This window comes from Lithobates pipiens, unplaced genomic scaffold (assembly GCF_037356315.1).
Source record: "Lithobates pipiens isolate NorthernLeopardFrog02 unplaced genomic scaffold, aLitPip1_a1.2 Scaffold_18, whole genome shotgun sequence".
Taxonomy (NCBI): Eukaryota; Metazoa; Chordata; class Amphibia; order Anura; family Ranidae; genus Lithobates; species Lithobates pipiens.
In genome coordinates, this window is record NW_027507758.1 from 380,090,309 (window position 1) to 380,111,386 (window position 21,078).

The 21,078-nt window shown below is 39.9% G+C and overlaps 1 protein-coding gene across 2 annotated transcripts in view; it reads left to right on the top strand.

The window, feature by feature from the left end:
* The window catches only part of KBTBD11 (kelch repeat and BTB domain containing 11), a 68,356-nt gene extending 49,207 nt beyond the window's left edge, over positions 1 to 19,149 (top strand). The window contains exons 2-3 of one of the 2 annotated variants that reach the window (XR_013276820.1): positions 2,318 to 10,671; positions 10,816 to 19,149. Coding sequence is in view for 1 of the 2 variants with exons in the window: in XM_077487770.1 (XP_077343896.1) it covers positions 3,060 to 4,991 (1,932 nt within the window). In the remaining variant the exon portion in view is untranslated. Of the gene's footprint in view, positions 1 to 2,317 lie in introns of both variants that reach the window. The other variant, XM_077487770.1, reaches the window with a different exon arrangement.
* Positions 19,150 to 21,078: the final 1,929 nt, after the last annotated feature.

A 21,078-nucleotide genomic window follows, 5' to 3' on the forward strand; every position in this document is an offset into this window, starting at 1 on the left:
GGGTCACCTTACTCAGATAGCAGTTGGGTAAGTACTTCGTACAGTAGCTAAGATCTGGTCCAGATGCCCCATGCTGATTCTAACAGTGGAGTATTACCTGGTTGCAGATTACATGCTCAACTGAGAAATTTATACTCCCTGAGCATGTCCAGGAACCCAGGGAGTTGTGGGAAATGGAGTTAAATCTGAGCTTGGTGTAAATTCCTCTACAGGAAAACATCAAATCCTATCTTAATGCAGAACTAGGGATGTATCCATATTGTATGCAATGTGTGCATTGCACATTGGCCCCAAGAAGGATGGGGCCCACTGCATAGTCACTGTAAACATGGGTGCATTTTGCTCCAGGTGTCAACACTTAGAGAGTGCCCTGGTGCAATTTCCTTAGTGGCAGCAGTGTTCCAGTTACTGAAACACTTTCCAGTACCTGCTGCTGAAGGAAGCCTTTAGCTGGACACTGTCAAAGGGAAGCAGGTGCATGCTTGGTCATTAGAGCTACTGCAATCCCCCTCTGATACCCAGAGGAGACTTCAGGAGGGAGAAGAGTGCCAGCTCCACATAGCGATCTGAAGCAGTTTTACAGTAGTGACAATGCACTGTGGCATGTGCTGTCACTATGCGAAGAGAGAGCTGCACGGGACTGCAGGACAGGTAAGTGGTGTTTTTTTTCTTTATAGAGAGTCTAATCAAGCGATCGGGGAATACAAGCAATACCATCCAGCCTACCACTAGATCTGGCTGGGCCAACAAATTGGTCCAAACTTAGGTTCCACTCAAACTTTGGCTGTTTGGCTGCTGGGGCATTCGGACAAACACTCAAACTTATGCTTGTCCAGCCCCCTGTTTGGTAAGGCTCCTTTCACACTGGGGCAGTGAGTGCATCGGCAGTAAAGCGCCACTATTTTTAGCGGTGCTTTACCGTCAATTTTGCTGCGCTATTCAGCCGCTAGCGGGGATGCTTTTACCCCACCTGCTAGTGGCCGAGAAAGGGTTAAAACCACCGCAAGGTGCTACTGCAGCAGCACTATGCTGGTGTTATAGCCACGCTGCCCATTTATTTCAATGGGCAGGAGCGGTGTATAGCTGTGTCTCTTTCTTTATAGTCTCTTTTCTTGTAACAATTTATCAATTTTTGCATTGTTTGGTTTAACGCCTAACACCAGGAATATTTTTTTTTCTTTGAAATTAGGAACTATCTTTCTCCATCTCTACATCATGTGGGCATGTAATATATGAAATTTGAGGGGAAGATTGGAAAGACTTCTCTTTTCTCACTTACTAAAGTTTCATTGAGGAGGGTCAGGGGCATGATACTCTGGAGTCAGAGGAACATTAACATTATACAGGAGAGAAACTGAGGCACTAAGAAGACATCTGGGGATCCTGGGAAGAGACCCGAGGCACCTGGAAAGATATCTGGGCCACATGCTTCATTTTTAAGAATAAGCAAATGTGGGGATTCAGCTGCATGAGGGTATGTTCACACTAGATGATTTTAGGTGCGTTTTTCAAATGCATCCTGGATACCTGCACAGTAAAATCAAGCTTTTACAATCACCAGTGATTATTACCTTGTTCCAGCGATGTGTACGATAGCTGTCCGGGACTCTCTCTCCTCATTGGCCATTGGCTCCCAGTGCTGTCAATCACAGCCACTGAGCCAATGAGGAGAGAGTGAGGGTGAGCCATGGTTCTATGTGTCTTATGGACAAATAGAGCAGGGCTCAGGAGCGAGCAAGTGGCTTCCTATTGGGGGTACTGGTCAAGGGGGAGAAGCCAGGAGCATTGGCTGGGGACCCAAAAAAAGGATGGTCGGGGCTGCTCTTTGCAAAACTACAGCACAGAGCAGGTAAGTATAACGTATTTGTTATCTGAAAAAAATAAGAAGCCAGACCTTTAATATTACTTCAAGCACAGGAAGCGGTTCTTGAATGTATGTAAACATATGTAAATGCACAGAAACACACAATAACACATTTTTCAAGTAAAAAATAAAGAAATGCATTAAAAATAAATGTAAAAGTGCATGTGGAAACACACATTGAATTTGAGATTTGCAAGGTTAACTAGTGGTGACACTTTTGTTATGGGAAGTGAATAGAGATGCACATATCTGCAATAAAATGTCTTGGTTAGATATCCAAGGGATTAAAGGATGGATTATCCAGCTTTCCGATATCAATCCAAAACTAAAATATAAACTTTTTCGGTGTAGTTGACTACAAATTGCTTTTGTATGGTGGTCTAATAGAAAAGTAATGCATGTTATACCTGTACTGCCTGCTCGATATTATAAGTCTGTTTTTTTATATTACAGAACCAGCTAAAACCCTTTGAAGACTAGTGAAAAATGATGTAAGATTTTCAAGACATTGGGAATATACATTTTAGCAATGTGGAGGCACAAGTGCATGGCAAAGAACTTGAATTCAGATGGTGATCAAGCTGACAAGTATAACGGAAAGCTGCTTAACTTCTGAAGAGAAGTATATCCGTCCCAGAAGTGTCACATTAAAGATAATCAAATGTCATTCATAATGATGGCGCTTCGCCAGCTGAAAGATAACTGTATATAATACAGAACTCTTCTGACCTCTCTGATTTTTCTACTTGCGTCCTCTGCACAATAATGGATTATTTGATAAGCTCAAAATCCCTGATTTACATTCTACATATAATGTAGAATTCAGCAATGTGAACAGTCAACTGCAAGCAACTGTAGTTCCTATTTTCTTTAAATACAGTCCTTAATTTGAAATCTATTACAGAGCGATCTCAGTGTAAAATGTGAACGTTGCTAATTTGAAAAGGAAAGCAATAAGCAAAAAAAAAATCCTTTCCGAGCAAACAGAGGATTGAAAATATTGTAAAGTTCAAGAGTTCAGTCTTATTTGCAACTGCTGCAGCTCTGACACACCTCTTGGCTCTCAACCTTTGAGAAAGGTGTAGTGTTGAAACAAATCCTCTTTGGTATTTTGCCTGTGAAAGAAAACTGAAGCAATAGAATCCACAAGAAAATACAAATGTTATGTAACTTCAACCTCAAGAAGCTATAGGACATGGAAAACTCACTGTCTACTGCACCTTACACTGAAAATTTGAACATAAATGATGTGAAAGCAGGGGCTACTCCGAAAATGACTTGTGAGTATGGTAATGTCTCTAGTGGTGGGGTGGAGGCCAGTGGCAGCTCAGTGCATCATGTGGAGGCAAATGGTGGATACAGTCATAAAACCAGTCCAGCTGTGCATGCCTTGGAGAGCCCAGAACAAATGTATTTCAATGATGCCGAGGACATCTCAGTTTCAGAACCACTCAGTGAAGGGAGCATGGTGTTGAGTGGAAGCCAGTGGGATATGAACAATGAATTTGAAGAGGATATTGAGGAAAGGAGTATATCTGAATCTGTATCAATCAGTGATAATCTGCAGGAACAAGTGCAAAGACCACAGTGGGAAAGCAGAAAAAAGGAAGACTTTGGTAACCATGACCTGGATAAGTCTAGCTGTAATCAAGAAAGGAATATACCATCATCCACTGAACCTCTGGGCGAGCCAGACCTTGTGATTGAAGTGACTGGGGGGCAGAGAATCAGAGCTCATAAGTCAATTTTAGCAGAGAAAAGTGACTATTTTAGAGCTCGTTCTTCAAGAGACATTCTTAAGATTAAGGGTGTAAGTTACCAGACTTTACAGTTGCTTGTGGATTATATATATAGCATGAAGCTTGAGGTGAAGCAAGATAACGTGGTTGAAGTAATCAGTGGGGCAAAGTTTCTACAGATCCCTTGTGCTGTGCAGTGTGCCATGGATAGCATGCGATCCCAGATATCACTCAAGAATTGCTATCAAGTACTTTATATTGCTAAAAAGCAAAGATTGAATGAGCTTAAAGAGGCAGCATACAAATTCATGAGTGACAACTTCCTTCAGGTTTTGAGAGATCCAGCAGTCTATGGCCGACTGACTGGGGCAGAGCGAGACCTGATTCTGCAACGCAGAATGGATGGAAAACAGCATTTGGTAGTGGCAGAAATCAATGATGCCTTTGAACGACTGAGCAGTAGTAGTAGACCCCAAAGCAGAGAGAGCAGCAGGCCCCAGAGTCCCTCCTCAGTTGTGTCACTGGAGGATGATGCAATTACATATCAGGTGCAGTGCTATAATGAAAGTACTGGGCGCTGGAGATCCCTGACTAAGTTACCAGAAGAAGTAAACACTAAAGGCTGTGGGGTGTGTGTTCTTTATAACTATCTATTCCTTGCTGGGGGCATTAAAGGTAGTGGTGAAAGGGCAAAACTTTCAGACCAGGTCTTTTGCTATAACCCGTTAACTGATTCTTGGGAAAAGATCCGACCACTTACACAGCCTCGTTCCCAGCTAAAACTTTTGGCCCTTGATGGCTATCTGTATGCTATTGGGGGTGAGTGCCTCTTCACAGTGGAAAAGTATGATCCTCGACTGGACCGTTGGAGCCTAGTAGCACCATTACCTAAGGGTGCATTTGCTGTGGCTCATGAAGCTACAACCTGTAACGGTGAAATTTATGTGTCAGGTGGGACTCTTTTCTACCGTCTTCTCAAATATGATCCTAAAAGGAATGAATGGCAGGAGTGTCCTTATAACAATAGTCGAAGGCGGTCTGCTGGTATGGTGTCTCATAAAGGCTGCATCTACCGTTTTGACGTCAGTCGGGAGCATGGTCTTAGTGTGTTCACCTACAATTCCATGGCCAGGCATTGGAGTGAAGGGGTCAACCTACGTCCTGGCCCAGGACCACCCACCCCTAGTTTACCATTCCGATGCACAGTGATCGGAGGTAACATCTATTGTGTAAATCGTGTTATCACCATGAAAGTACCTTTGCCACCAGAGGGAAGTGGGGGAAATATGTGGAACTGTGAGCCAGAGCTCTCCCACTCTCCAGAAGAGGCTAAGGGGGTCCTTTATCCATTTGTTCTGTATTTGCCTGAAAGCAAGCCAATTCATTAGCAGCCTAGATATGTACTATTATATTTCTCCATTGGCATGTCCTTAAATGTTCATTAATTGGGATGATCAAATACATACATATAGACCAAGTCCACACATTACTACAAGTCATGCATGTCACTGTACAGGTACCATGGATAACTAAGTAGGCATCTTTGTACATTAATACCAGCACATAATCCCTTATCAGGATATAATTGCATGTAGTACTGATTTTATTGTGTTTAAAATGAGCCATGTGGTGAGAACTTCAATTGTAGTGAAGCAATCAAATGCGGAAGAAAATATGTCTGAGAAACGCTACTAATTCTTGGAACTTGCATTGAATAAACTATACTAACTCTAACCTTTCTATACTGCAATATTCCATACCTATACCATACGATATGGTCACTCACAATTAAGCATGCCTGATTACACTGTTGTTGGTGTTATACAGAGAGTAAAGTACAGCTGAGACACACAGCATGTATTTTTCTCGCCTGAAATTAACCCCTTCTAATATATCATTTTAGTGCTTGCATTGCTGGACTGGCCAAATCTTGCTGCTTGCAAAGGTTATGCATGCAATTGGTAATATTTAGTTGCAGTTTAGCAGATGCTAATTATATGTGATCACACAATGAACTTTGGCTTCATCTATATGTAAGCCAGGTGGGAATTATCTGGTACTTGAACTGAGTAGCCAGGTTACACCTACACCAGGACCAATGTCTTTTATTTCATGTTTGTAGATATGTGCATGTAAGTCAATAACAACTATCTTCCAGTCATGCTTCCAACATCCATACTGCTGCAAGGATTGTTATTACAGTAGCTTGCCTCCGATAGGGTCAAACTGTCATCACAGTCCATCAATTCAAATATACCGTAAGTGTGCTCTTTAGAGTACAATTATATTTTAATGGATGGTTTTGATTTTCTGGGGTACTAAAAAAAGAAAGATAATGCTAACCATGTTGCCCATAAAGGTACAGTGGAGGAATATAGAGCATAAATACACATTTGATTTAAAGCTAAACTCTGGGCAAACACACACAGCCAGTCTTTTGATCCAGGCACCTATGGCAGACACCAGGTCAGCCAGGTCCCAGAGTCTTTCCAAAGACTATACTGCAGTTAAAGTGGTTGTAAACCCCATTTATGAAATTTGACCAAAGCAAATACATCTGTAGTGTTTACTTATCTCTTTCCAAAGCTCTAAGTGCCCTTTTTTTCTGGTGCTTCGCTCCTCTGCTATTAGAGGAACTTGTCGCTTCTGACAAGTTCTCAGACACATGAGATAACAGCAGCTAAAAATTTGTGTTGAGGAGGGAGCTTAGAGGTAGATGAGCAGAGAAATTGTCTATTCAGACTACAGCTCTGCGTGTTCCTTTGTTCCTCTGCCTATGTAGAGTGGGGGGGGGGGGTGCCTGTCCTCCAATCAGCTCTCACACAGTGTAAGCCCAGTATCTCCACCCACCCCTATGTGCTGCAGAAAGAAGAAGAATGATTTCTAACACAATGTGCAATTTCCAAAGGGTGTAGAAAGGGTGAAACAGCAGATATACATGTAAAACTTATGTAGGAGGATTTGTTTCATCTCTGTGTATTATCTGAGACTATTCACTTCATGGGTATAGGAGAGGGTTTACATCCACTTTAAGCAAAACAGCCTTGTCCTGGAGCTGCCCCAGTTTGATTGCACAAGGAATAAAGAATGAGCAACAAGAAACCAACTAATTAGGTTATCCCTCTGCTCTTCCGTCATCTAGCCATGTTTTTGGACATTTATGTGCAAAAAATTCAGAACTGCTTGATTGACTTAAAAGTGCCACTCTACATAGGTATGCAGGGGGCTGATATTAAAAATGATTCAGGTTCCTGTGCTAGTTCTGTGTAAAATAGATTTATTAATATTCTAATTGATACTTATATCATTTTTTTTTGCCTGGAGTTCAGCTTTAATGTGAAATATCCCTGTAAAAGGCATGCATAAAATGAATACTTAAGAAAAATGTTCTGACCTCCATAGAGGATAAATTCAGATTCACTTTCAGTTCATCAGGTTCACTTATTATATTGAGGATCTAATATTTACATGTTAAGCCACTGGGTGTACATAATGGCTTATTGTAGCATGTTAATTTCTGTGTACAAATTGCTTTTTTTTTTGTCCTGGAAAATAAATGCTGCTTAGTGGTACTTTAGTCATATGTGTAGTCATGGAGAGACGTATTTGGGTCTTGTTTGTAAATGCAATAAGATGGAAGAACTGGAATGGAAAAGCCCCCACTGCGACAACAGTTTTACTGGAAAATCAATTATACATTCCATTACAAAGCAATTTAGTTTATGCTTACTTAATGGGTGCGGAAAATACATCCATGAACACATATATTCCTAACATCACAAATGGATATTCTTTATCAAGGTTATTGGCTAATAAATACTAAAATTTTTCTGTTATATTATATTACTACTAGTTTTCTTTTTCATACGTACCATGATATGCTGCTACATGTCCAAAAATGTTAGTGTGGAAACAGTGATAGAAATAACCAGCATATTGTTACATTATGTCACATTCTTTTCCTAAAGTAATCCAAGCTTACACTATTTAGAGGTGCAATTTAAAGGACAGCTGCTTTAGAAATGAAAATATTATCAATGCCCTTTGCACAGGAAAATTAGGTTGTTTGGCCATTATTTTGTAAAGGAAATGAAAGAAGAGTTTTGCTTCTAAATCCTATGCTGGCAGTAAAATACTAAATATTACAACTTACCAGTCCTTAAATGCAGGGGCTGCGTTTGTTTTTTTTTTCCAGGCATTTTTCCTTTATTTTCACCTGCTGATCCTTCCAGTAACATACTTCCTGCCCTAGGGTGACAGTGCTCACCTGTTGTACTATATCTGTAGAGGTGCAGTGTTGTCACCCTAGGACAGGACTACAAAACACCCTCTCCATTTCTACATAGCATAGGACAGGGGTTGGCAATTCATATTCCCATAGGGCCACATGAGAAACTTGGATTGTTGTGGAGGGCTGAACTTAATTCTTCTCAATATTCATTTTGGACCTGAGAATGTTCCTAAGATCATAGAAAACAAAAACCTGGCACTAAGAACATTAGGTACAACTGCTCATGAAATAGATTGCTTTCAGGCAGGTGGTAAGGAGGGGGGGGTAGTAAAAATGTTTTACCACCTCCGACCACTCACCTGAACTGTAAAATAAAATCCATATGGGGCTGTTGATATGCTGCTACTGCAGGGCTTAGCTTTGCAACTGCAGCAAGTATAACCCGGGGTGCATAGTTTGACAAGCGACACCTTTTGTTAATTCACCCAGTTCAATGGGATTGTGCTGTAACCAAGTTATATGCACAGGATTGTGGAGCAGTAGTGCAGCATTATAGGGTTAAATCAGGCAGAGAGGAGGCAACATGATGCCTCCTCACTGCCTTTCAAATGCCGGCTGAAAAGCTCTGTGACTGGAAAGAGAGAGCCTGAGATCATGTACAGCAGGGATTTTGGCAGATCCTGACCTGGAGTGAAGAAGAGGTACATGGCTCCTGGGGTTTGCTGCTTGCAGGTGCTAACACAGGAAGAACTTAGCTAAGTAACAGAGTGGCAAGAGAGTGTTCTGTCCTGGCACCAATCCTATTTCATTTATTCATAAAAGATCTGGAGGATGGGATAAACAGCTCAATCTCTGTATTTGCGGACAATGCTAAGCTAAGCAGGGCAATAACTCCTCCGCAGAATGTGGAAACCTTGCAAGAAGATCGGAACAAACTAATGGGGTGGGCAACTACATGGCAAATGAGGTTTAATATAGAACAATTTAAAATAATGAATTTGGGTGGCAAAAACATAAATGCAATCTACTCACTAGGGGGAGAACCTCTGGTGGAATCTAGGATGGAAAAGGACCTGGGGGTCCTAGTAGATGACAGGCTTAGCAATTGCATGCAATGCCAAGCTGCTGCAAGCAAAGCAAACAGAATATTGGCATGCATTAAAAAGGGGATTAACTCCGGAGATAAAACAGTAATTCTCCCACTCTACAAGACTCTGGTCCAACTGCACCTGGAGTATGCTGTCCAGTCCTGGGCACCAGTCCTCAGAAAGGATGTGCTGGAACTGGAGGGAGAATCCAGAGAAGGGCAACAAAGCTAATATAGAGACTGGAGGACCTTAGTTATGAGGATAGGTTACGAGCACTGAACTTATTTTTTCTCTCTGGAGAGGAGATGCTTGAGAGGGGATATGATTTCAATGTACAAATACCGTACTGGTGACCCCACAATAGGGGTGAAACTTTTCAGTGAAAGGTAATTTAATAAGAAACACGGTCATTCATTAAAACTGGAAGAAAATAGGTTTAACCTTAAACTGCCTAGAGTGTTCTTTACTGTAAGAGTGCTTAGGATGTGGAATTCTCTTCCACAGGCAGTGGTTTCAGCGGGGAGCATCGATATTTTCAAAAAACTATTAGATAAAGCACCTGAACGACCACAACATACAGGGATATACAATGTTTTACTGACATAATGTCACACACACATGGTTGGATTGATGAACTTGTTTCTTTTTTCAACCTCGCCTACTGTGTAACTTTGTCGGGATATCACCTAGGCCAGTTCTCAACTCTGTCCTCAGGTACCCACAACAGGCTATGTTTGCAGGCTTTCTTTTATCTTGCACAGGTGCTTTAAATCAAGTCAGTGGCTTGGTATTTTAGACAGCTATTTTATCCAAGAGAAATTCCCAAAACATGGCTTGTTGAGGGTACTTGAAGACATGGTTGAGAACCATTGACCGAGGTAATGCTCTTCTGCTAGAACCAACACTTTAGACTGTACTGATCAGCTCCACAGCCTCTCTGCTTCCAGTCCATGCAGCTGCCCACAAGGACATTTGTTAGCATGCCTCTCTAAGTTATCAACTTGCTCACTAAGGATCAGAAAGACATGCTGACACTGGAGACATCAAGGGCTGGATAGATACAGCCAAAGGGTTGGATGTGATGTACTATGCAGTGTTTTCCTGATTCACTCATGTGTGGATGAAAAACAACCCGAAGGTAAAAAGCCCAATAACATGTATTTTAGCTCCCATTTGTACATAATGAATATACGCGCAGTTCAATAGAATGAAAAACTCTTCAATTTTTTTTCTATCAGTACGCCTCTTAGGGTTCAATACAGCACTCATCTGAATAAGCCTGACCCGTTAGAAATCTGAGTAGGCAATTAGAGTATATCATAGCTCCCAACTGTCCCTGATTTGGAGGGACTGTCCCTGATTCTGAACAAAATGCCTCGTCCCTCTTTCCTGATCATTTGTCCCTCATTTTGGTCTGATCTATATAGTTGTATATAAAAAGCACTTATTATCTTTCAATAAGTGTTTCCCAGAGCTAAACCTTTCATCCAAATTCTAAATTGTAAATTTCAAAAGCCAGTATAAAGGAGTAGTAGTGGTAAAAAAAAGCACTTGTGGGTTTAACTAATACTTTTTTTTTGTATAATTCTCCTTTAGGGGGTGGCGTAACAGGGGGTGTGTCCTATGCCTACATACTTTTGCTAATATGTGTCCCTCTTTCCCATCTCAAAAAGTTGGGAGGTATGGTATTTGGTTCCTGTTTTCAAAGGGTAAAAAAAAACTGAATGCCTTACTTTGAGAAGGATCTAGGCCAGTGATGGCGAACCTTGGCACCCCAGATGTTTTGGAACTACATTTCCCATGATGCTCCACTACAGTGCAGAGTGCCAGAGCATCATGGAAAATGTAGTTCCAAAACATCTGGGGTGCCAAGGTTCGCCATCACTGATCTAGGCTAATGTGCTGTATTAGTACTAGTGAACTTGAGGTGGTTGTACACGCTACACTCTGATTCTGCAATCTCCATACAGCCTTCTTTAGATTTACCAAAGCTATGTAATATACCAACAAACAAACAATCCATTCCATTTAATTCCAATTTGGCAGGCTCTTTCACTATGCAGTTAATGGCAGTAATACACTGGTAAAAATTAATAAAATAAAACAGTCCCCAGTGAAAAAAGATGCTTGTGCTAGTGGAACAGTATCCAGTGTTGTGACTTGAATAATAGATGGATGATTCCATGCTTCTTAAGTGCCTAAATAGGGTGCCCCCCCTTTTTGATGTGCACTCACTCCTGGGAGTGGACCAACTATCGCTAGTTAGGTCAAATGCACGTGTGGGGCAACCCTTGTGGTAGTCCTCTGGTCCGATGATTAGCTGCAGTGAATGTTCCTCATATAAATAGATATAATAGAAACAGCTTCCTGAATAACTTCCTGAGGACAGCCAATCTGATAACCTCTATGCATTTCGGCCTATCAGATTGGCCGTCCTCAGGAAGTTACTCAGGAAGATTTTTCTATTATATCTATTTATTTGAGGAACATTCATCTCAGCTAATCATCGGACCAGAGGACATCCACAGGGGTCGCCCCACATGTGCATTTGACCTAACCCCCCCTCACCCCCCAGAAATTCACTTACTAGAAGGTTTCAACTAAAGTGGTTGTAATGGCAGAACTTTTTTTATCCTAATGCATTAGGATAAAAAACCTTCTGTGTGCAGAAGCCCCCCCCCAATACTTAACTGAGCCTTATCTCAATCCAGCAATGTTGCACGTGAGACTCAGCTGCATGGACTCTCCCTCCTCATTGGCTGAGGCAGCAGCAAAGTGCCATTGGCTCCCACTGCTGTTAAAGTCAGTGAGCCAAAGAGGAGAGAAAGGGGACAGGGCAGCTTTCGCGGCTCCGTGTCTGAATGGAGACACGGAGCTGCAGTTCAGCTCGGGTGGCCCCATAGCAAGCTGGCTGTGTGAGGGCACTCAATGGGAGGGAGGGGCCAGGAATGCCGAAGAGGGACAGGAGAAGAGGAAGATCTGGGCTGCTCTGTGCAAAACTACACTTCACAGAGAAGTCCACTTAATAATCAAATTCAAGGTAGGCTACCACTAAAAGACAGAGACCTTCTCCACATTGCTGTTCAGATCTCTTTTCCACTCCAAGTCAACTTACCAGTCAGATTCAAGGAAGGTTTCCACTAAAACCTACACCATCCCCAAATTCTCCCAGTACAGATCCCAATTCCCTCGAAGTACACTTACAAGTCAGATTAAATAATAATAATTTAATAATAAGTGACCCCCCAGTGCAAATCTCCCCCTGAAGTCTATTTATCCGTGAGAGTTAATAAAGCCTTTCGTTAAAAGAAAGATTCCCCCCCCCCCAACCCCACGCGTTACAGATCTCCATTTTCACCCCTGAAGTCCACTAGTCCACTTAAAGTCATTGTAAAGTCTTGTTTTTTTTTTAAAATAACAAACATGTTATACTTACCTTCTCTGTACAGTGGCTGTGCACACAGCAGCCTGGATCCTCCTCTTCTCGGCTCCCTCTTGGCTTCTCCTGGCCCCTCCCTCCTATTGAGTTTCCCCACAGCAAGCATCTTGCTATGGGGCACCCAAGCCAAGCTGCAGCTCCGTGTGTCCATTCAGACATGAGCGGACATTCGGCCCTGCCCCCCCCTCCTGATTGGCTAACTGACTTTCATTGACAGCAGTGGGAGCCAATGGCGCCACTGCTGTGTCTCAGCCATTCAGGAGGGAGAGTCCCAGATGGCTGAGGGACTCGTAGACATTGCTGGATAAAGATGGGGCTCAGGTAAGTATTAGGGGGTGCTGGGGCGGCTGCTGCACACAGAAGGCTTTTTATCTTAATGCATAGAATGCATTAACATAAAAACTTGCCATTACAACATTGCCATTACAACTCCTTTAACAGTCAGATTTAAGGAATTCTTCCACTATAGGAGAGAGCTCCTCCAGTACGGATCTCAGCCATGTAACACAAGCTGCAATGTCAGACGGGGCACCCACACTTGGCACATGGTTGCCTGACACTGCAGCTACCCTATTTAAGGTTCATTGAATAGACTTTCAGATTTTAGTAAAGTTTAGATATTTCCTAGACAGTTGTCAGTTACTGCAATCGGCAGTTCAGCAATGTTTTTACTTGTTACCTGGAGTTGCTTTTTTACATTCTATATTGAGTTTTTGCATTGATTTTTTACACTTTCTTGTATAAGCAACACATAATCTGAAACCACAGAGAGCAACGCTACATAAACGTATCAAGTGGCTTATTACATTCTTTTGAAATATAATATTCCACTGATTTATTTATAGGAATTTATTTACATTCAGTTTTTAGCCTTTTAAATAGCAAATTGACAGGTTTTAGAAAAGAGAGAAAAAAGGAATATACGGTTTGCATTTAGGAAAATCCAAGCCTTGAGAATCTCATGTTCTGCATAAACCATGTGTTCATTCTTGCTGGCTGCAGGCAATCCACAATTCATGTAATTCATAACTTAATGGTTCAGTGACAAACCCTTCCTCCCTCACCATAAAGTGATTAAAGCTTATAAACTGCTGCCAAGGATTTTTTACAACCTGAAACTTTTTGCACAGCTCTGTGTGCACTTTTAAGAAGCTAATGAAAGTCTTTTGCTTTAGAATACTATAAATCTTACTGTTTACCCAGCTTCCCAAATATCTTGATATATGATAGTGTATTAGACTGTATCTGTTTATATCCAGAATCAAGAATGAAAGGTATACTTAATACATATTTTCTAGCATGGAGATACTGTACAGTCTATTGTTTTCTGGTGAATGATTGCCATAATGAGAGTAAGGAAAAGATATCTATCACCGATCCTTTGCATCACTTATATTGAAGGAGGTAAACTGTCAATGTTGCTATGTAGGTAGTGTGAAAGTGTGTGTCTGCAGTCTTGTAGGTATGTACCAGATGGTTTGAAATTTTGGAGAAACATTCTGCAGCCATGTTTTAGAGATGTCAATTTTCCAAGTGCAGCAGCCATGACATCTTAATTGGCCGAATCACTATACATGTACAAGAACAACTGAGGGAAGAAAAGCATTACCAGTAGGGTAATAAAATGTGTCTTATCAGTGTAACATGTGCCTGAATTTTAAATTTAGCCTAGAAGTTACACGTTAAACTTAAAGTGCATGTATAGCCAATTTGTGTAGTGTTGGATAGAGTAAGGAAGCGCTAAAACCCCTTCCAGGTTTTCTTTTTGCAGTCTTTGTACAATTGGCGACATTTCACTTCCTTAACCAGAGATGCGACAGCGCAATCTCCCAAAGTAAGGAAAAACACGCTCTTGCATAATTTTTCCCATTGAAAGATTAACTTTTTTTTTTAACCCTATAACACTAGACCCAATATCAACGCCAATGTAACCTGCACTTTATACTGATAAGTCCCCAAAATCATAAATTCTGTAGGGTACTTATCTAGTTGATTGATCTCACACAATACATACTGTATGCATATTTTCAGTTCCTAAAATCATAATTTTGATCTCTTCTGGCATGGTCTCACGTATTATGTGACTGGATGATTTCCTCTGTAAATAAAATTTTAATTGTTTATGGAACAACCCCTTGCAAGCACTGACCAAAGCTTGGCCTGTTTAGTGGAACTTAAATCAAGCATTTGCCCAAGTTTGGCCTGTTTAGTAGGAACCAGAGCACATATCCAACAACTCAGATATAGCGTAAACTCTAAGCGCTGGCTTTGCTATTACTCTGAGAACATATTAGGGGAGGATTTCCTCTTTCTTAGAACACCTGTAGTATTTAATGAGTACAACTTTTCTGAAACTATGTAAAAGCTGGTTTGTCATGTAACTATTTTTCAGTTTCATTATGCCCACAATCACTAGAGTCCTGTACAGTACTCTCTTCTCTTCTCATTCCACCACCATCTATACTATTTCAGAGACTTATAGATGTCAAAGAAAAATTGCCAACACCTACTGTAGATACAGTGGCGTAAAGTGAACTGGAAACATGTAGTATAGATGTTGGCAAGCTATGCATGCATAAACAAGGACATGAATATGACTCATATTTGCACAGCAGAATCAGTTGTTTTTCAGTGTTACCCTCTTTCCAAAGAAACCAATCTGTGTGGCTCTACACATATTATTTGCTTTACATTGGCAAAAAAAATGTTTCTTCCCTTGGCAGATCAATTTCTATTGCCATGCGAAGATCCTAAGGTTACATGCTATCAAGAAAGTGTTCCAGAAAACTTTCAGTACTATTATGGCATTATAATTAAAGCATTAAACTCATAAGCTTTAAAAAATATGTAGATCAGAAAGCAGCTATTTATAGCCCAATTGTAGTTTCTCTCAAAATAGACTGCAAACCACAGCTCTCTGTGTGAGAAACTACAACTGGTCAACCTAATTAAAAAACGTAATACATGCACCAAAGATGATTACTGCAATCAGTGCATCACGGATGTAATACACAGACCTTCGTTATTTCTCCCCACCCTGAGGAGATACAGACCTATTATAGGACTGGAGGAAATTATGAGTGGGCAGCAATTACAAAACACACTGTAGATGGGACTTGCAGTTTCTCCCATTGATGGGCCCCCATACATTGATGACACAACTGTGCGGGTGAAGCCTCACAGAACTTGCTAAATTCTAATAACAGAATGCTGGTGGAAGATGCACCCTGACATTTAGGTAAGGGAGGGTGGTTAGGGTTAGGTGGACACTGTGTGTAACCATGCCTCATGTTAGTGGGCGTTGTATGAAACTTGTTGATTAGGAAGCCTGTACAAATCAATGACAGGCTGACTCTGCGATTGGATGAGGACAGCAGTAAAGCCTCTCATCTTTTCATTGATTTGTACAGGCTCCCTAATCACAATTAATTGGAAACGTCTAGCCATACTTGTTGCAGAATTAAGCTGATCTGGGTTGTGTGTGGCCAGGAATGACTGGGTGAATGAGCTCTTAAGGGCTTAATTCAGTTTTTGGAACAAGTTTCATACAACACCCACTAACATGAGGCATGGTTACACACAGTGTCCACCTAACCCTAACCACCCTCCCTTACCTAAATGTCAGGGTGCATCTTCCACCAGCATTCTGTTATTAGAATTTAGCAAGTTCTGTTCACCCACACAGGCTGACTCTGCGATTGGATGAGGACAGCGGTAAAGCCTCTCATCTTTTCATTGATTTGTACAGGGGGAACAACTGCAGCTAGTAAGAAATACCTCGCCAGACCCGCTGTAGAAATGCAATGATCTGGGCAGTGTATGACAAAGAACGGCCATGTGAAAAAAACATAAAAGAAACCTATACTGAGAGAAATATAAGGACCAGTATTCTTTTATAGTTATTATCAAGTGCTGTCAAGTCATTGTTAGTTTCTGATGACCACATGGATAGTGGTCTCTCTAAAATGATCTCTTCTGTTAAGGTCTTCTGTTTTTGTAATGGCATGTTCATACTTTGTATGACTGTATCTTACAGACTTCAGAAAGATACCAGGTACCGGGCTTTCTCTGAATTCAATCATTTATGAAACAATGATCCACAACAAGCATACTTATCAAAAATTATCATCTCGGATATGTATGGTTGTTGCAGGTATGTGCCTCGGGGAGTATTAAAGCCATTGGATAAACATTGCAGGTCACAGATTATAAGAAAGCAAGGAATTTGGAGGACTCCACCTTCCATCTTCAGGGGCTGTTTACATCTGATTGGAGGGTTTTAATATGATTTTACTTTCCACATGTTTAATTTTGTGTATCATCCCCAATCAGAAACTCCTGTTTCCTTTATTCTATGAAATCCAATATTTACCCATGTCTTGATTAGTATTTTTATATGTATGTGTAAGGCTTTAAGGTTTGAGATGTCTTGGTATCGTGGACAAGTGAATGTTGTTTGATGTGCCTATTCAGTTTATTTTTTTAATTGTTGCGTCAAACCACAAAAGAAAGAAAAACAATATTTGTTTCCTGAAGACATTTAAACTGTAACAGTAGGTCACAAGTTTGCATATCTTTGGCACAAAGGTAAATATGGAGCCAAACTGGTTTATGCTGGCTTGTGAACCTGTTTGTCCTAAATATTTTATTAGTAAACAAGTGCCATATAAAACTACTTAAAATTCTGGAAACAAAAGGTTATATATTTTCTTGAGCTGTGGTAAATCAAAAAGGGGGTAGAAAAATAAAACCAAGAAAGGAGAGAATTTAAAAAAAAGCATATCATTTATATTTACAGCTATTTACATTTGGCCTTGACTGCTTGCAGAAAAATGAGTAGTCAGTGTTGGGTGGACCATCAGCCACCAAACAGGTTATGGCCTATTGATTGAGAACATAGCATTATATGCAGTGAAGTCTTTTTTAAAAAAATGTGGAGATCTGCATGATCAATAACAATGGCATTAGGGCATATTATTACATGATACAGTTGTAAACTCAAATCTATAAGGGACCAACGAAAACAAAGCTGACATTGTTATGAAGATCGTAGTAGACACAGGAAAATGGCATTCAAAAGACTGGATTATTTGCCTTTTTTCTTTAAATCTGCACTCCAAGCAACCAAATACACAACTTAATGGTATCAATGTGAACTGTATACCTAGCAAAAGATTTGTAATTCTGTTCAGTCAGCCTTGTGGTATGCTTCCACCAGAGAACACATCAAGGTCTATGATCTCTCTTCAGACCTCAGTGTGGCTAAACAATGCATAAAGATGCAGTGATTGTTGTAGTCTGCACTCTTGTGAGCACATTTATTGTTTTAGACTGACATTTTTGTGATAAACAGCCTTATTGTTTTTTGTTAAAAAATCACTAAATTCCAAATTCCCCTTGTTTATTATATATGGATGAATCTGCAGTGTCAGCAATTTTATTCTGACAGCTGCACCCGCGACTATCAGAATACCCAAGCGGCGCCTGCATCTCATTGGATGCAGTCTCTGTTCACCTGCCAATTTAGACAGAAAAAAATGGACTTTGGTTGAGCTCGATGGTGCTCATAGGGTCACTCACCTCTTGAATTTTGTTCCATGTATAAGCAGCTTTACAGTGTTGTCTCTCCTGCTCCGACTTTGAGTGCTTGCATGGGGGGGACTGCAGGAGGTAAAATGAAACAGGATTTATACTACTTTTATGGCAGTTGTATGTATATACTTTTAATACATTTTAATGAATAACTTGATTTAACAGATTTTTTTTTTATGCTTGGAGTGCAGCTTTAAGGCTAGGTCACTCAGTGGGTTTCAAAGCACTTTTTAAAAAATTTAAATCACTACATTTAAAATTCATAGCACAGGTAGTGCTTTTGGTAGTTAAAGATTTCTGTTTATGTGGTTTCTTAACTAATATGCTTCATTCCACGTCTCGCATTCGATTCCACCCATCCTGGCATCAGGCGGCCTGTATATAAATCAGTGTGAAGCTTCTAAACATGGAAACTATTTTACAGTTCCATGAAAAGCAATGTATTTGTCAGTCCGCACTACTGTCTATGTACATTACAAACGCTTTACTATGTAAATAATACTTGTATGTCTCAGTGTTTGCTTACAATGTGTCCATTCCTGTTTCATTTCACACTTTTGAAGCTCTTGTTTACAGCCATGTATTTGCAATTGTTTGACAAGGAAACATTTTTTATAATTCAGTGCACATTTTTTAAAAGTAAGGTTTCTGGAAAAATTTAGTTTAAGAGAACTGGAAACAATTAGCATTTATTTATCTAGATCTGTTTTGGGGTAATTTGGTTTATTGTAGCCATTTTTTGGCATGTTTCTGTATTTCTACTGGTCTGTGAAGCTGCACAATGCTATGCATTTAATAATAGCTCAGCATTTAATATGCATTGTAATTCCTCTTTGTACTTGCTTTTCACTTATTAACCTTCCTTAAAAATATGTGATTTTTAATAGCTAATTTCCAAGTGTATGAATTTACAAATGCTAATGATTCTTAATTGAGTTTTTGTATTGGACAGCTAAGCTGTTACAGTAGTTTCACCTTTGCACATATTACTTATTTTGTCTTCTGAGAACTACAAAGCTCAGTATTGCTTTACTACGTGATTTACAGTAAATATGTACACACATTTTAGTCGTGGACCATCCTTTCAGCTTTTTTCTCCGTATGTTGAATCTCATGCAGTTCTGATAAATGTTATAAAATAACGCATTGTATTATAAGACAAAGTTGTAATATTAAAATAACAGTGTTCTAAAGAAGCTCTCTGGTGTGCTTATTTTTCATTATTTGACAGATAAATAAACAGTAATGGGGCATTTCCATACCTGTGCACTCTTTTGTAAGTGTGTGGTTGTGTGTGTTCCCAGATATGTATTTCATCTGTGTACTTCATTGCCTGGGGTTCAAGTTTAAAATGACACACAATATGATACACATAAAACAAAAGGCACTATTGGGGTGTAATATATATATATATATATATATATATATATATATATATATATATATATATATATATATATATCTTTATGGACCCTGCCTACCTGGAACTAAGGGGCCAAGCCCAACCCCTGAAAACAACCCCACACCATAATCCCCCCTCCAACAAATTTGGACTAGTGCACAAAGCAAGGTCCATAAAGACATGGATGAGAGTGTTTGGGGTGGGGGAACTTGACTGGCCTGCATAAAGTCCTGACCTCAACTTGATAGAACACCTTTGGGATGAATTAGAGCAGAGACTGCGAGCCAGGCCTTTTTGTTTAAAACATCGGTGCCTGACCTCACAAATGTGCTTCTGGAAAAATGGTCAAACATTCCACACTCTTAAACCTTGTGGACAGTCTTCCCAGAAGAGTTGAAGGGTGGGCCAACTCAATATTGAACCCCACAGGCTAAGACTGGGATACCCTTAAAGTTCATGTGTGTGTAAAAGTGTCTCAATACTTTTGAAAATATAATATATATATAGGCAATACACAATATAGTATGGCAAGCTGTAACAATGTGTCCAACAAATTACATCTCTAGGGAATTTAAAATTCTGTACCTTCAGGGTTCAACAAATTAGATTTGTTCTCCTTGCAGGACCTCTTTATTCTGAAGTTCATATTTACCTATAAAAGGAGAACTACAAGTTCAAAAGCAACTTCAGTGAGCAAGCAACATTGCTCAGTAACCTGCCTATGTGATCCACCAAACATTGGCACAGTGTCAATAAAATAAACTTACAAATGTCTTTCCTGACACTATGTTTTGTATAAAGCCATTTGTCCATTGCATATCGCTTGTTTTACAGTGCATAAATGACATTCACATTGCTATCCCCAAATTTTAAATCTATTCATGAAAAGTATAACTAAAGGCATAACTTGTATTTTCATTTTGGATAGAATGGAGAAGGATTTGAACACCTATCCTTTTGGGAGTTCTCTGTGCCCACATTAGGGAGATTCACGCTCCCTATTTGTCATGTTTACCATCATCAAAAGCAAAAGTGAAAACAAAATTCCAAATTTTGGATTCTTATCAGAAAAGACATCGATGGGAAATCCGGGGACACTAGTGCTGATGACAATCAGGGATTCCCTCATTTTATAGGGATTTCATCTCATTTCCTGTTTTGTCTATGGGACGGTAAGTGCAAATAAATATTCTAATTAGACACAGATGGCAAATAAAAAATGCCAATGGTTATAACTTTTATTTACTCTATCCACAATTAAAAGAAAAGTTTTCCTATAGTTCTACTTTAAAGAAGATCTGACATCAGCATCCATCTCTTTCATTGTCCCATACACTAGCCCCAATAAAAGTCTTTATAGAGCAACTGAGAGGCTAGACTAGGTTCTGGAAGTCATCTTAAATCAAATTTTGAAGGTTGTAGGTATTGAGATTAATCCAATTTGCACTCTTCTTCATCTTCATTCCACCAATTTCAATTTGTGGGCTTGTTCTCTGCTAGCTGTTGAAGCTGATGTGTTGCAGCAGAGCTTGACCATTAAGTGAAATTCCATGCTAAACACATGGGTTAAACTGTTTTATCCAGTTAATTTTGCAGCTTTTGGAAAGTATCTAAGAATAAAATTGCATAATAAACAGATTGTTGTAAACTTTATTCTTGGCTTTATCTTTGAACACAATTAAATAATCAGATCTCCTCAATCTGGTATGGGTATTTGAGACTT